The following is a 16,286-nucleotide window of genomic DNA, read 5'->3' as shown; positions in this document are numbered from 1 at the left end:
GCTTCAAGGATGATATTGAAAACAAATTAAAATTTGATTAAAGGATTAATAATCAAAATTTGAAATTGAAACATTGAGGGCCCCTAACCTTAAATATCATTAAACTTTGAATTGAATGATAAAATTGAAAAAAAAAATCAAATTAACAAAAGAATTCAAAACAAAAAATAAAAATCAAGAGAATAAGAATCAAATTTAAAAAAAAATAAAAAACTAAGATTATGGATCCAATGATGAAAATGAAATGAAAATGAAAACAAGTTAAAATGTGATAAAATGGCTAAAAATCAAAATTTGAAATCAAGATATTGAGGGCCTAACATTAACTATCATAAAACTTTGTATTGAAGGGTAAAATTAAAAAGAAAAATTAAATTCACAAAAGAATCCAAATCAAAAATAAAAATAAAGAGAATGAGAACCAAACTTGAAGAAATTAAAAATCAAGGTTATGAATCCAAGGATGAAATTAAAAACAAAATTAAATTTGATAAAATAACAAATAATCAAGCTTAGAAATCAAAATATTGTTGGCCAAATATGAAATGCCATAAAATAAAAGGATGAAGTTGATTTTTTTCATAGTCAGCACAAAATTCAATGGGGAGGAGAGAGAGAAGAGAGAAGAAAAGAAAGAGGTTGTCGATGACAAACCGTCATTCAAAACACCACACACGCCGCTCCATATAGAAGAGGGTGTCGTGGAGCTTTAAACGCTGCAACGGAAGCTAGTGTTATTCCATTGAACGACTCACACATCGCTTCAAACTTGTTTTTTTAATAATTTTTAAAAATAGTAAAAGAATGAATCGCCTCTAGCCAAACCTAACAATGACAAAAAAACCTGTATTAAATGACAACACCCTAAAACCCAAAGCTTAGGAAATTTGATATCAAGGGTAATTTAGTCATTTTATTTTTTAGAAAAATGTAAAAAACCAAAAATACCATTTAAAGTAATTAAATGAAAATACTTTTTAAGAGTAGTTTAGTATTTTTATTGTACAATAAGAATATGAGATGACTATAATGACCTTTATGAATTTGACGATGACATTTGAACCATGGTGAAAAGACCGAACTACCCTACTAGCAAATCATGTTGTTTTGTAAGGAGGGGGTAAAATAGTAAATTTATTGTACAAGGCACAGTAAATTATGAGTGCATGCACAGTGAAAATCTGATATTTTTTAGCTTTATATATAATGGATCCAATTTAAAATAGTATTGTTTTAAAATCTTTTATTTTAAAAATTAAAACAAATTATCAAAAGGTGTTTTCTTATTTCTTTTAGAAAAATAGACTAAGTCTATCATGTCTCAATTCAACTAATCATTAGATTGGCTGCCAGATTAAACTGAGTTTAATAAGAATGTAATATACTCAAATACTTGATTCAAATTCAAGTTCTGCCAGGGCACACTAGGATTTAGGTTGTTGAAACAAGCAGAAATTTATTTTTTGGTAAAACGAAAGCCAGAAAACTAGAGCACAGAATAAATACCTGCAAACTCGAATGCCACCTGATCTTTCAATAATCATAAAGTTGTTCATCACATGTATACCAGTCATGGAGTAATTCATCAAGCAGGAGCTAAACAATTCAGCTAGTCAAGTCACTTAATGTTGTTTTGAGCAATTTGGAATTGAATCTTACTCACTTGGAAAACAGAGCAATCTTATAACTTTGAGGTCCATTGAGTTGTTTGACTGGATGGCATCACAGAAAAGCAGAGAAAAGGAGATTTGGAGAACAAAGAGGAGAAGGCGAGACAGAGTAGCATATAAAAAGAAATGAATATCTTCAGCCTCGCACACATGCATATCCACTTTCTTCCTCTATGTGAAAAAAGCTGTATCTCATTCTATAATTATAATAGCTATGACTTTTTAAAGTATTTTTTATTTGAAAAAAATATCAAAATAGTATATATTTTTATTTTTTGAAATTCATTTTCGAACAATGCTGTGCTTCCACTGTATAAATTGCGTTTCACATGAAGAACTCAAAACGTAATGCTTTTTTATATGCACCGCATAACTAAACTAAACGAACTCTTAAAACCTTGAAAGGGTTGATCGTATTCTCATTTCAGATTCATTCTTGTATGTGTGTGTGTGTGTATTGTTGCTAGGGCACAACGACCCCAGTCCATTGCAGCTACAACACTCACTGAAGGAAGGGATCACGAGATACAGAGCAAGACTCTAAAGTCCAAATTCCAAACCTGTCATACAAGAAAGACGAGGAAGAGTGCCCCGTTAATCAATGATCGTGCAGAGGCACTTCTCTACCGCGCGCACATGGAGGGGGACATTTTTCCACTTAAGTTGCTCACGCTGAGAATTTACACAAATAAAGTAAAAACAGAAGGAAGCTTCGTGGAAGAAAAAAGGGGCATGAAAAAGGTGAATTTTACTATATCCAGCTCTGAAAAGCTTGCCAGTCAGATTTTTTAAGCCTCGACAAAAAAACACTTACGAACTTGCTATGAAGATGTATCGATCAGCCATTTCAAGCCCACCAAAAGAGAACCTTTAAAGTTAAAGTTATTAACATGGTTCAACCATTCAAGCCCACCAAGAAGAAATACACTAGATCAAAGTAGACACCTGGCCCAATTTCAAAACAGCAGACACAAAAACTCCCATTTTATGCTATCTTCGCCTTTGAGAAATCCATCTCCGGATGCTGCAACGAATCAAAATCAAATGACAGGTTAGCCAATGAAGTGATGCAAGAGGTCAAGTGAAAACTAGGGGTGCAATGAGGGGCAGTTCAAGAGAGTTGTGGTTTCACCTCAGCCATGAACTTCTTCAGAATCTCCTGTTTCTGCATCTCATCACTGGTTGGAAGGCCCATCTTCTTCTGTCTCTGATCAAACTACACAGAAGAAAGAGGAAATTGAAACATCAGAAATCACAAAAACTAATAACGTCAAATTTTCACAACTACCAACCAAGAGGATGGACAAACACAACCCATGTCAATTAAGCAACTATAACAACCTAAACTACGTTAATCAAGATGGAAGAACTAAGGACCAAAGCACCATCAAGAATGGAAGAGGCACAGAAATTTACCATCATCTTTTCAACAGTTTGCCGCGTTTCAGCATCCAGATCAGATAGCTTGCTGTTTTCAGGTTCAACTTTCTGAGTATCAATTTCTGGATCTCCTTTCACCAAAGATTTCCACCAATCCATTTGGTCATGCTTTGTCAAAAGGATTGAGATGGTATTCTGGTCCTCTGGCGACAGTAAATGGTATATATGATGAGTTACTCACATTTATCTGACGTTTCTTGATGGGGTAACAAAATTGAAAACAATGCATCAAAAGAAAAATGTATCTGACGTTTCTTGATGGGGTAACAAAATTGAAAACAATGCATCAAAAGAAAAATGCTCAATTCTTTATACTTTAGTTTTTGCAAAGAATTTTCAAATATTGTCTTTAGCCATGAAGATTATTCCATTAGTAAATTCAGTAACTGGTGTAGTTAGCATACCTATGCTCCAGTAACAATCATCAACCTTGACAGGCTTATAAGGCTCTCCCTGCAAGTATTTGAATACAGAGTGTTATGACAGAAAACTACCTGACAAACCGAAGATAGTTCACCAGGGGACAATTCATAAAAGAACAGACACGTGAGCATGCAAACTTACCTCAATTATTGGGGGCAGACCCTTGAGTCCAACTTTTAGATGGTTTTTCTTTATGTCACATACAACAAATCTTGATTTAGTTCCAGAAGGGACTGGAACTTGTATATTAACCTCTTGCAAGGTCTGTGTCCAGGAATATTTCTCCAGATCAAGACCATTTCCCTTATTTGGAACTGCCCATTATAAACAAGAAGCAGCAAGAAAGAAGTAAGTAAAGAAAGCAATGGACACCTTTCCTTCAAACTTCATAGATATCAATACTAAAAATGTCCAACACACTCATCTGCATTTAGCATGGAAGTCCTGGATATTTGAAGCAATTCACTTATATGGTTCATCAGCCAATTGGGTGCATATGCTCGTTTAAGCATGTAATTGAAAAATGCAAATCTATACAGAACTACAAACTCAAAGCTAGAGCCTACCTACCCACCACGCATGGACTTGCATGAAGTCTTAGATAAAACATACATCTGGATTGCAAGGAAAAAGGTTGCAGTTAAGTTAATTTATGAACAAACTCCTATTACAATATCTATGCACCATTTTCATCAACTACAACACCTTCCTTGTAAACGGACACTTCCATCATCCCATGTAGTTCTCATCACAAAAAATTTAAAACTTTATTCAAGATTTAACAAATTTCAAAAACCAAATGTCAAACTTTAACCCCCTTCCATGTTCAGCAAAATATCATTTAATTACAAACAAAAAAAATCACAATTGAAATTAGTAACGAACAATTAAGCAATTTCACAACCATCACCGCCAAGCAAATTCACAAAGAACAGAACTGAACAATCGACTACTTTAAAGAAGTTGAATTACAATACTTATCCAAAACAAATGGTTCAAAACCCTATTCTTTTCTCCCTTCAATTCAATCATTGGCTTCCTATCCAAACATAGGAAAATACCAAAACTCACTACATTCACAACAGGAACAACCCTTCTCCTTCAAAATCTTAAACCCCATTAGAAAAATACCAAAAAGCTCAGACTTTACCCTCCCAACAATTCCAAATCTCCTACATTTCAATCTTTTACTACTTCAAAGAAAACAATACATAAAAAAAATTACAAACTTTAACAGATAAACCAATAAAAAAAACCAAAACAAAAACAAGAAACGCAAAATTAAACAAAACCCATTTTTAATTTACCTCTCTTTGCACTCTGCTCTTTATTCTCTCCCTCCTCCACTTTCTCCTCATTTGCCTTCACCTCCTCCTTCTTCAACCTCTTGTTCTCCTCCTTCACCTTCGCTTCTTCCTCCGCCTTCTTCCTCTTCTTCTCCTCCACTGCCCTCTTCACCACAGCAAAGATCTCCTCCTCCGCCGTGTCCTTCTCAAGAAAATTACTCTCTTTCCCCAAGAAATCAAGAACCGTCTCCACAATCCTTATGGGGTTTTGTGGATTAAATGCTGCCGTAAACATCGGCGTCTTGGGAGAAGTACAGGATGACGAAGGTGATGATTTTTTGTCGTTTTGGTCTTCTTCGTAATCAGAAAGTATTGCCATTTTTGGGTTGTTTTTGCTCTCTTCAACTGAGTTGACTCGGTGAGTGTGAGTTGAGGAGTTCTCTCTCGTTCGAGGGTTTTTTTTAGAAGTGAAGATGGGAAAACCAGAAAGAGTGAGACAATGAGTTCCGTCGAGGGTTATAGAACCTTTTCTTATCAATATTATGTGCTAAGAATTCATTTTCATCCCTCCACTTTATATCTTTATTTAAAGTAAGTTAATTTAAAAAGTTCCAAGACTCAAATCTGGTTTGAATAGTGGATTATACTAGTCATGTTATTGTGGTAACCGGTAACGGTTATGATTTAAAATAATTTTTTTAAAAAATATATTAAAAAGATATTTTTTTATTTTTTAAAAATTATTTTTAAAATCAACACATCAAAACGATCTGAAAATATAAAAAAATATATTTTTTAATAAATTAATTTTTTGAATTTTAAGGGAACACAGTTTCAACAACGTTCTCAAACATGGTACTATTTTTTTAATTAACTTGTCAATATAAAATATTATTATTTTATTTAAAGAAAGTTAATATAATATTATTTAATTTTTTTCTTAGAAAATCTTATTAAAGTTTTAGTGAGATTGTGAATTAATACTTTGTGAAATTTATCAACCGGATTAATTTATAACCTAGTTTAAGACAATAATACTCAATCAAAACGAGTCTTGAGTAGGCAAGTGACGAGTTTAATAACATTTATTTAATTATTCTATTTAATTAAGATGAGGGTGAGAGTTTAGATGATAAAACAGAAAGAATCAATTAGTTCAATTTAAAACAGAGTATTTCATTTGATATAATTTCTTAAATAAAGGTTCTATGTGGAATATATTTATTTTTAGCATAGCTAAAACTTTATAATATCCTTCTCGGTAAGTTTCAATCACCTTACTTAATTACAAAATTACATGGATCATTTAAAATTTAAGAATTTAACAAAAGCTTCTTTTAATTTTTAAAAAATATTACAAAAACTCATTTTATATTCAAAATGTTTTTCATACTTTTTTTTTTATAATAATCTTTGCAGTAATGAGACTTTTAAAATGTTAAAATTCTTGGTAAAAGACTTTTAATACTAATTCTAAATAATCCTCTCGTTCAAAATTCCTTCTGCTTCCGGCAATCCTCACCGGCAGCAGCTCCCTTGCATTTTCTTCATCTTCTTTATTCTTCCTCTTCATTTTCCCTCTCATTTCCTCTTGTTTTTCTAGTTATTCTGTCTTACATCCGGATCTTCAAATTCATATCTTTATTTGATTTGTTGTTTTGAATAAAGGGAATCAGATTCTCGTAGATTTTATTTATTTATTATTATTATTATTATTTTAAAACTAGATTATCCAGGAGCCTTGATTCAAATTCATGCTAATGATATTTATCACGGTCCGAAGTTCTTAATTTATCATATTGTGATTTGCTTCCGAGAGTGTTTTTTATTGTGACCAGACTGTACTTTTAAAAGAAAATTTTTGTTAATTTTTTTTTATAATTTTAGATTTTTTTATGTTGATATTAAAAATAAATTTTAAAAAATAAAAATATTATTTTAATATGTTTTTAAATAAAAATTATTTTAAAAATCATTATCATAATTACAAATATTATCTTAAACATGCACGGTGATAGATGTGAGTATATATGACTCACACTAATATGAGTAGAATAATATAAGTGGGGTTGCAAATGAATTGACCTGAGATATTTTCAAAACTTAGAATTTATTTAGTATTATAGTTATTTATACAAGTTGAAAAAAAAAAAAGACTGGACGGATCTGATTGGACAGATGTTGGGTTTGGCCCAAACCAACAAATGCTCTATTGGATAATTGGTGGGCCTAGCCCAACTGGAACAGAGCAACTGGACAACGTGTTGGGCCCCAACCCAAACAGTTGTCTAATCGGCAGCTGCACGACTTGTTGGGTCACATGGCTCAATCAGGCAAAAGACTTTTATTTTTTTTTGTGTTTTAAATTAATTTTTTAAATATTTTTAGATTGTTTTAATATATTAATATTAAAAAATAAAAAATATATATACACACATGCTAAAAGCTTCTCGAAAAATCATTTTCTTGTGCTTTTTTCACCAAATTAGGTGTTGATAGGTCTTCATCTACGTAAAGAACTTGTTTTGCAGGAGAACGAGTAACGACCTAAGCTCACTAATATAAGCCAGTCAAGTAGCTATGAAAAACCCAAGTCCGTTTAAAGTTTTCACGAATTCGTCGCCTTTCAGATTTTCACAAGCTTACACGTAAGTTTATCTGTAAGCTTAACGAGTTCAGCTAAACTTAGGCGCAATCTCATGTCATCTATATAGCGAGTCTTGACACAAACTCATTATACCTTGACGAACAAGCTCTAACCACTCTTAGCAAATCGAGTTTCAAATGACTTCTATAAGACCTGACTCATTCAAGACTTCTTCTCCAGCCTTGTTTTCTAAGCTTTAGACGAAGAGTGGACGTCCCTTTTAAGAACAAAAGAGCTCGATCGTTGATGCGATGTTGTCAGGGCCAACGATTCCATGAACTTCTAACATTTAATTGCTCGTTAAGCTTAATTATATATATTGCTGCACAGGCATGGGAGCTTGTTCATTCCAAGATTGTTTCATGTATCTTCTTCTTTTGTAAGAGTTGCAAATTTGGGCTATCCGACATGGAAAAAAAAACTGTAATTTGATGCTTTCGAACTTAAATTGATAACATGGAGCTTTTCTTTCTTTCTCCTGATAAATTATTTCACTAGGAAGCATCAAGTTCTCTTTCCACAACACTATCTTTAATGATCTCAAGAGACTTCTCTAGATCATCACAAAGTTTATGAGGATCAGGGATTACATCTGGATCAACTGCCAGGACAATCGTCATTTTCTTGCAATAGCTCTGGAAATGGATCGTCAATGCCTGCCCAGTGAGTTCATTATGAAGTTAATAATAATAATAAAACTATCCTTGTATTGGAGTTACTAGTGTAATTTGGAGCTACTTACATGAGGACTTCCATAAACACTTGGAGCAATGTAAGCCACTGGGTGTCCATAAAAGCTAATTTCTTCTAATGGACCAACCACATTTGAAAACGCCAGTGTAGTGTTGGAAATAACTCTTCGGGCTATAGCAGCAGATGCCTGTGGACATATGTCCATAAATAAATAAAAATTGAAACATAAAAACTAGTTAATTCCTGCTAAAAAAGAATAATATATATCTATTTACCTTGGCTCCGAATAGCTTGATCACTAAAATGGCAATGTGAAATGAGAATGTAGCTTCTAGTGATAGCTTCTTTCGATCAATCATGGCTTTGGCCCTGCGAAGGTGTTCTAATGGGTCATCCTGTAGACCAACGGTGAAAGGGAGGATGATGTATCCGATCCGATTACCCCATCCCCATTTGGGGTTATTGGAGTCGTTAGCCATCAAATCAGCCAAAGTCTGCTTATGAGAAAAATAAGATAATTAAAACGAAAAAACAAAAGGGTTTTAGATTCTTGAACGTGGATCAAGCAAACCAAATACAAATTTGAATCATAGTTATTCAATTCGGTTTGATTTAGTGGATTGATTCGGCGAAATCTATCAAAATTCTGAGTCAATACAAAGAATTTCTAGATATATTACGAGTATTTAAGAGTAAATTATGTTGCATTTGGGTGCTGAAAAACTATGTTACCATTCAGCTGTGACAAAGTATGGGTGCTTTGTCGATGTTTTCTCTTGTAGTCTTAGAAGCATAGAAAATACACCTCCATTGTCTCTTATTTAAACAGAGTTGTTGGCAGGGAGTGAAAAGAGTTGATGCACTAACCTGGATTCCTGGAGTTGGTCTTACATTAACTAGGACAGATGCTCTAAGACGTATGCTCTTTGGGATATTATTTTTCTTCCCATTTTCTCCATCTTCAATCTCACTCTGATCACCTGTTAATTTAACGTCCACTTTTCAAGATGTTTACCGTTTGTTTTTGCATCTGAAACTCAAAAATACTAGAGAACAGACCACTGCAGAACCTGTCACAACATTAAACTACTCTATCTACGAACATTTACCCTTCTAACATGATAGGACAAGGTTGCAGACCGGCTAATTCCTTGAAAAAAATGAGAATGAAACACTCACCATATTTTCGATTGAGGTATCGTGAAAGACCAGCCTGTGTTACTCCCATTATAGCATCATTGATGGTCTACTAAAATCCAAGAACAGAAGGAAAATTAACGTAGTTTTGGCTATAAATTTTAGGCCAATAAGATGTTGGAAAAAGGGGGGGAAAAAAAACTGCCTACCATGTTCATTGCATTCTTCACAAGCTTGATGTCATCCAAGCTAACTGTCCGATGTACAAACCTCTTGGGCTTTAGCTCAACCCCGGATGCACCTTTAAGAGGAGTCTTCGTGTCTTCCAAAAATAACATTGTTGCCACAAACAAAACCGAATCAACCAAAGTGTTCCAAATCATTCTCAACACGGTCCACATGGAAAAAAACAACCCCCAAAATCCCCCTGAAAAATGAGATCCGGCCCGTTGTTGCGCCGGAATACTAGGCAACGCATCCGGGTCGGAAGTTTTTCGGGTGCAAGCTAGAAGAAGAGAGATTAGTGATGCACCATCACCAAGGGAATGGTGGATCCTGAAAACTGCAATAGCTTCAGCATCCAATGTTTTGACATTGAGGATATGCATTTCCCATAATGGTTTTGAGAGGTCCAGAGGAATGGTGCTAAGGTTCGAGATATAGTCTTCAACAAATTGGTCAGGTGAGTCCATATTTGGATCCAGATTTGGCACGGTAACATGATTTTCTACATTCACTTTAGTACTTTCCCATTTCGATTTCGAGCCACACTTGTTATCATCAATCACCTTTAGTTTCACATTGAAAGAAGAAGAAATATCAACACAGAGATCAATATTTGAACAGAGTAGCACAAATAGTCAACGTTAACTTCGCTGAAAATATCTGAAAGATGAGGAGACGTTATGTCATGGAAAAAAAATTTAGCTGGAAAGGAACTAGGAGGGCAATTTGTCGTAGTAATTCTTGACCAGAAGACATTTGAATCTAGTGCAGTTAAACCATCAATTCTACTCTCATCAACTTTTTTTTGGCGTGAGCATGGATGATCTATCTATGATATCCCATATACTATGTTGATGGGCTATAAAAAAAATTGAATACGCTATGGGAAATATGACTTTCTTGCAATTCTTTGAATTTTTCTCCTAGTCAGTTGACAATTTCGTAAGTATATGGATTGCGAATTAGCCACCAGCGAACGAGTCATAACGGCGGGTCAAATTATTTGAAATGAAGAATTTGCATCCCAAAAGGAAAAAAAGGGCAGAAACACAGATAAATTTCAAATCCATGTTGCAGATGAATCAAGCAAACACAGGAAACAACAACTTTAAGAATAGAACAAGAATAACCAAGAAGAAGATCAAACCACAGAAAAGACTGCAAGGAGCACATGAAACGACGTGGTATATAAATCTTACTAGCTTTTTGGAGAAACGAGGATGCTTCATCAAAGTCTGCTTCAACCCCATCATGATAACACCAGGATTGATACTAGTCTTGCATCCAATAGCTGTGAGAATAGTACAGTTGAACTGCGGTGCATGAAACAAACGAGCTGCTGGACTAAGTGGTTCTTGGGAGCTGGTTGATTCCTTGGAATCTGCCATCTCCTTTTCTTCATTGGTTTCCCATTTCTTTGTAGCTGTCTCTGTTTTAACAGGCTCAAGAACAGGGGAGACTAGAGTTTCTTGGTACGAGGCTTTTCTAGATGACTGCATAGCCCTAAACCTTGTTCAAAGGAGAGATGGAATTTTGGTGATGACCGGTTTTCAGGCCTTGTTTTTCTGGCTCAATGCTTAATTTGACCTTGAAGTTTTACTTCCTTATATACAAATATTTGAAACAAGTTGGAGAATGTCCCATTTCTCCAAAAGTAAAAGGGAATTAATATATTTAATACAGAAGAAGCAAGGCCTTGATGTGCAGTATTTTAACATCTTACAGATGTGCTGTGTGCTCTGGTTGACCAAAATTTCCAGTTTAACCATGTGAATTGTGACAATTTTTGAAAAAAAAATAAATTTTGTTTGATTCCCAAGTCACTCCTCACTACCTCTCAGTATTTTATTGCCAGTCCAACTGATTATTTTAATGTTATTTGATTCTATATATTAACAATTAACAAAAAAAAAAAAAACAACTACTCAAGCTTCTTAAAATTACTGTGCTTACGGAGACAATTCACTGTACATTATAATATTAAATTGTCTTTGATTTTTTTTTTTTGCTTTTGTATGTATCTCAGAAATGTATTTCTCTCATTAGTTATGTATTTTAATGAGTTTTTAGCTATGAGATGACATCTCACAATTAAGTTAAATCATTAAACAAAAAAAATTAAGAGCTCATGTTTTTAATGTGGAGTGTGATTGACTCACACGATATTTCTTTTCGAGTTCTTATCTTTCTTCTCATGAAAATTGCTCTTTCTTTTCTTTATGTATGTGTTTCTCTTAGTAGTTGTGTATTTTGTTAGGTCTTTGGATATAAAATAATAACCTACATTAAAATTTAATTATTAAAAAAAAATTTAAGAACTCACGTTTTTAATATGAAGTGTGATTGACTCACATTCTTATCTTTCTTTTCATGAAAATTACTCTATCTTCTTTTCATGTACGTGTTTCTCTCAATAGTTATATATTTTATTATTTTTTTGGATATAAAATGACAACCTACAATTAAATTAAATCATTAAAAAAAACTAAGAGACCATGTTTTTAATGTGAAGTGTGATTGAGTCGGACAATATTTCTCTTCGATTTCTTATCTTTTTTTTTTCATGAAAATTGCTCTACATAGGTGGCTTTTTTTTCTACCACTTCTCATTCTTTTTTTTCTACTTTCTTACAATTAACATCATATCTTTCAATTCACCGACCTCTTTTTGAGAACACAGCTGATAGAAGTGAGACGATGAGCACAAAACAGATAAAAGATAGGAAAGGAGAAGATGAACTTGTAGAGAGAGGGGGCTATTGGTGGTGTTTAGTTCTCCCCCTTCATTTTCTTGATTTATTTTGCAGGTTTTTCTACAGCATATTCAAGTATGCATGTTGGAAAGCTATTGACACAGTCTGCGAAATTTAGGATAAAATCACTGGAAAGTAAATTTGGGCAAGGCTCTTTAGATCTTACATGGAGTTATGGAAAAAAGCTTTGATTATTTGTCCTTTTCATCTATTTTTAAAGAATTCACCATAACATTATTCAATAAAAAGAATTAGCTAATTCTATTTCTTAAAGAATGTAAATAAAATAAAATAAAATAAAATAAAAACTCAGCCCTAGAACGTGATTTAAGAAAACGAGGAGCATAAAAATACGCCTCCTAGTTAGCTTCAAAATGCAACATTACAAATTATATTTATATTTACATCGATGTGATCATCATTTTCATCGTCCAAAACATGATAAAGAAATCTTAAATCCTAGAGATTGTATGCATGCATTACCAATACATTTACTATCTGTATAAGTATTGATATTGTCTTGACAGATGGCCGTACGGGGGTGTAGCTCATATGGTAGAGCGCTCGCTTCGCATGCGAGAGGCACGGGGTTCGATTCCCCGCACCTCCAAGTTTTTTATTTTTTGAACTTTATGACCCAGACGGTTTTGCCCTTTAATTTTTATTTTGAACTACTTTGTTTGAAAGGCAAGTCCAAATTTCCTAGCATAAAGCTTGATTTAGTGCGCTACAATTTAATGTCTTTCATGCATTTTTATTTTTTAAAAATTTAGTTTTAGTATTTTTTATTTTTTTTAATATGTTGATATCAAAAATAAAATTTTTAAAAATAATAAAAAAATATTTTAATATTTTTTTGAGTGAAAAATAATTATTACTATATTTCTAAATACCTTTTTAATTAGCAATGTTTTACACTTTATAACATTCAATAATAAAAAAACATAATAATAATAAAATAAAATCTAGTTGATTCAATTATGTTTTTTAGTTGTTTAATTGACTCAACTAAATTTGATTTGTAGTAATCAAATCAATATTAAAAAACAAATTGATCTCATAATTTGTGAATTCATCTAATAATTCAAAATATTTTTTAGATAAATTCTAGAATCAAGTTAATAACTATGGTTAATCTATCCATATTTGATCTAATATTATTTTTTTACCGTCCTGTAAATTAATTAATATATTCTTTAATAATATAAAAATTTATATTTTAAATCAGAAATAATCACAAGATTTACAAGTTATCTAGTAGAGTATTGATAAGATAGAATTGATTCACAATAAATTCATTATATAGTAGTTGAATTTATAAAAACTGTAAAAAAGAAAAGAAAATGATAACGCTCATTTTATCTTAATCTAATGATATTATTGATTTAAGATAAAATTTATCCCATCCAACTCAATCACTCTATATATCATTTATTATCATCATAAAAATCCCAAAATTTTTTTATAAACATTTAATTCTTTCTTTTTCTTCAACTTGAAAAACAATAAATATAATTTTTTATTTAATATCAAATGTAATGAATGCTTAATTTTAATAAGAGTCCTTTGAACTCTCGTCATCATCACTCAAGAAAACATGACTAATTAAATGAAAATAAATAATCTTTTCAAATTCCATAAAAAAAAATAAAAAAAGGGTTTATTCCTATTAATCATTTGTGGAAAAAAAAAAAACACAAAATGTCTCTCTATTTCCTCCAATTTCCAAACCCTAATAAAAACCTATTCGTATATAAATATATATAAAATACTCAATTTACTCACCACCATTAGGTCTCCCTCCTCCCATGAGAAGCAAGCGAAGATTAAGAGAATTAATGGCTAACAAAGGCACTTTGCCTCAAGAAACCCTCACTGACATCCTCTCAAGACTTCCCATCAAATCTTTAACCCGTTTCCAATCCGTTTCTAAACCCTTCTCTGCTTTGATCAATTCCCCTGCTTTCATTTCCGCCCATCTTCGCCGTTCTTCTCGCCATTCCTCGTTTTTCTTCCGCCATTTCAATAACCCATCTGGGTCTAACTTTTCTTTTTTCTTAAACAATAACCAAATCAGTGATGTTGAAGTTCCTTTGTTGGGTTGTTTGATTAGGTTCCCAAAAATTGTTGGTTCCTGCAATGGTCTGGTCTGTCTTGACATCTCATCTTGTTATGCGAGGGGGTTTGTTTTGTGGAATATTGCTAGGAAGCAGTATTCTTGTCTCCCTAGTCCAAGAATCAGTGATTCTCGTAGACCCTTTTGGATGGTTTCAACTGGGTTTGGATTTGATCGCAAAAAGAATGATTACAAAGTTGTAAGAATAGTGAGTTTCGGCTGCGAAAAGGATGAATCGCCTGTTGTGATGGCTGAGGTTTTCTCATGGAGGACTTTTTGTTGGAGAGTGATTGAAGCGAGTATTGGGGCCTGTGCGATACATGAAGGACAGAATGGTGTGGTTGTCAATGGAGGGTTGCATTGGTTAGGTAATAGTGCTGGAAAATCAGGTATTCAGAAGTTTATTGTGTCATTTGATTTGGATACTGAAGAGTTTAGAAAGATCCCAATACCAGACTTTCCGGCCGGAATTTGTGTTAAAATTATGGGGTTTAAAGGGTCACTTGCACTGGCATTTTATCCTGCAAAGGAAGTGGATGTCCATTCTAGACATGGAAGACCTGGTGTGGCTGATTGGATTGAGTTTTGTGTATGGGATGAATGTGATGGTGCTGATGGAAAGTGTTGGACTAAATTGAATTCTATCCAATTAACTACTGTTGGACACCCTGTCGGTGTTGCAAATGAGACAGGATTGATAATTAAGAAGTTGATGGAGGGGCAGGGTGCTCAATTCATTTTGTTTGATCCTAGTAATCAATATTACAGAGGGATGCATATTTGTGACGCTAGCTACTCCTGTGATGTTCATAGTTATGTGGAAAGTTTTGTTCCAGTGAGTGGAGGAGGGCAAGATCAGGTTATAGAAGAGGAGCCTGGTGAGGGATAATTGGAGTCTGTTTTTTTCCTCCACGCTAGTTGCTGGCTCTTGCTCTCTCTTAGGGTTATATATATATATATATTTGGGGAGGATTATGTTATCTGCTACTATCTAGTGATCTTGTAGGATCATAGCTTAGTTCTTTTTGTGTTTTTTAGGGACTAGTGTTTTAATTTTGACTTGCTTACAGTGTTAGCTGAGAAAGAGACCATCATGAGCTATGGGTCTGCCCTTTCGCTCGTTTTGGTTGCTCGACGCATATATATAATACGTATTGTTTGTTTTTATATTTGGCCATTGTTTTGTCCTGTTTGCTCCCGTAGTGTTGTGATATTGCATTGCTGAACTGCGAGTCTTGTTTGAAATTGAACCACAAGCGGAGTAACAGGAACCTTCCAACTTGTACCACCAAGAAACTTGCATTGCCATTTCTTTTGTTTGCTCTGTGTGTTCTAAATTGGTATCTACTGAAAGACTCCACATCCCCACCATTCCTGTCATCATGGCCTTGTGCCACAACTCTGGGTCTAAAGACAAGACGGTATTGCATCAAACCCAACTTGGTCCATTCTGCTGTGTTGGGTTATTTCTGGACTAAAGTTCAGTTCCGTGACCCTCGGAACCAATCTCCTTGATGCTCTGGCTTACCCAGTTGATATAAATGTTTGGATTGAATAAACACAAGCAATTTTAAAAGGTTTGATGTATATGTTTGGATTGAACCAATGCAAGCAATTATACAAGGTTTCTAGCCATGTGAAACGAAATCAAAAGGTTACATCAATTAATATGATAGAAGAGATGTGCACTGCTCACCTGAGCTCATATTCGTTGAATTAACCTTCCACCGTGGTCATGAACTTTGCATGGAAGCAAACAGACCCTTGACGACCATGACATCTGTTATTGTGTTTGGGAGAAGGCAAATGACAAGGGGAGAAACGCAAACTGCCAGCAGAATTCAAGAGACACAACTTCTTCCGAAGTCCAGATAATACTAAAAGATTTCTTACTTA

The 16,286-nt window shown here is 33.6% G+C and overlaps 3 protein-coding genes and 1 non-coding gene across 4 annotated transcripts; 2 read left to right on the top strand and 2 right to left on the bottom strand.

Moving 5' to 3' along the window:
- Window positions 1-2,403: 2,403 nt before the first annotated feature.
- On the bottom strand, window positions 2,404-5,357 carry LOC133677993 (protein BOBBER 1-like). Its single transcript, XM_062100138.1, has 6 exons — window positions 4,841-5,357; window positions 3,675-3,847; window positions 3,515-3,563; window positions 3,087-3,253; window positions 2,803-2,886; window positions 2,404-2,694 (listed from the first exon to the last, which is right to left on the bottom strand). The coding sequence occupies exons 1-6, from the start codon at window positions 5,196-5,198 to the stop codon at window positions 2,656-2,658; spliced, it is 870 nt and encodes a 289-aa protein (XP_061956122.1). The 5' UTR covers window positions 5,199-5,357; the 3' UTR covers window positions 2,404-2,655.
- Window positions 5,358-7,914: 2,557 nt separating this feature from the next.
- LOC133678486 (wax ester synthase/diacylglycerol acyltransferase 11-like) lies at window positions 7,915-11,115 on the bottom strand. Its single transcript, XM_062100790.1, has 7 exons — window positions 10,721-11,115; window positions 9,506-10,084; window positions 9,339-9,405; window positions 9,027-9,139; window positions 8,435-8,653; window positions 8,209-8,346; window positions 7,915-8,122 (listed from the first exon to the last, which is right to left on the bottom strand). The coding sequence occupies exons 1-7, from the start codon at window positions 11,018-11,020 to the stop codon at window positions 7,961-7,963; spliced, it is 1,578 nt and encodes a 525-aa protein (XP_061956774.1). The 5' UTR covers window positions 11,021-11,115; the 3' UTR covers window positions 7,915-7,960.
- A 1,696-nt stretch (window positions 11,116-12,811) lies between these two features.
- On the top strand, window positions 12,812-12,884 carry TRNAA-CGC (transfer RNA alanine (anticodon CGC)). Its single transcript has one exon. It is a non-coding gene; the product is annotated as a tRNA-Ala (tRNA).
- Window positions 12,885-14,036: 1,152 nt separating this feature from the next.
- Window positions 14,037-15,557, top strand: LOC133678125 (F-box/kelch-repeat protein At3g23880-like). Its single transcript, XM_062100331.1, has one exon. It carries the CDS (start codon window positions 14,083-14,085, stop codon window positions 15,277-15,279), a length of 1,197 nt encoding a protein of 398 aa, XP_061956315.1. The 5' UTR covers window positions 14,037-14,082; the 3' UTR covers window positions 15,280-15,557.
- Window positions 15,558-16,286: the final 729 nt, after the last annotated feature.

This window comes from Populus nigra, chromosome 18 (genome assembly GCF_951802175.1).
Source record: "Populus nigra chromosome 18, ddPopNigr1.1, whole genome shotgun sequence".
NCBI lineage: Eukaryota > Viridiplantae > Streptophyta > Magnoliopsida > Malpighiales > Salicaceae > Populus > Populus nigra.
Note: the sequence above shows the minus strand (reverse complement) of the source record. Positions and strands in the feature narration are given on the sequence as shown.

What these genes read in the sequence shown, in the direction of transcription:
- LOC133677993 (XM_062100138.1), bottom strand. Translation starts at nt 5,198, where the DNA reads ATGGCAATACTTTCTGATTACGAAGAAGACCAAAACGACAAAAAATCA. An exon ending in AGAGCAGAGTGCAAAGAGAG is followed by an intron (nt 3,848 to 4,840) that starts GTAAATTAAAAA and finishes TATAATGGGCAG; the next exon opens with TTCCAAATAAGGGAAATGGT. An exon ending in AAACTGTTGAAAAGATGATG is followed by an intron (nt 2,887 to 3,086) that starts GTAAATTTCTGT and finishes TCTTCTGTGTAG; the next exon opens with TTTGATCAGAGACAGAAGAA.
- LOC133678486 (XM_062100790.1), bottom strand. Translation starts at nt 11,020, where the DNA reads ATGCAGTCATCTAGAAAAGCCTCGTACCAAGAAACTCTAGTCTCCCCT. An exon ending in TGAAGAATGCAATGAACATG is followed by an intron (nt 9,406 to 9,505) that starts GTAGGCAGTTTT and finishes GGATTTTAGTAG; the next exon opens with ACCATCAATGATGCTATAAT. An exon ending in ATACCTCAATCGAAAATATG is followed by an intron (nt 9,140 to 9,338) that starts GTGAGTGTTTCA and finishes TTAAATTAACAG; the next exon opens with GTGATCAGAGTGAGATTGAA.
- LOC133678125 (XM_062100331.1), top strand. Translation starts at nt 14,083, where the DNA reads ATGAGAAGCAAGCGAAGATTAAGAGAATTAATGGCTAACAAAGGCACT.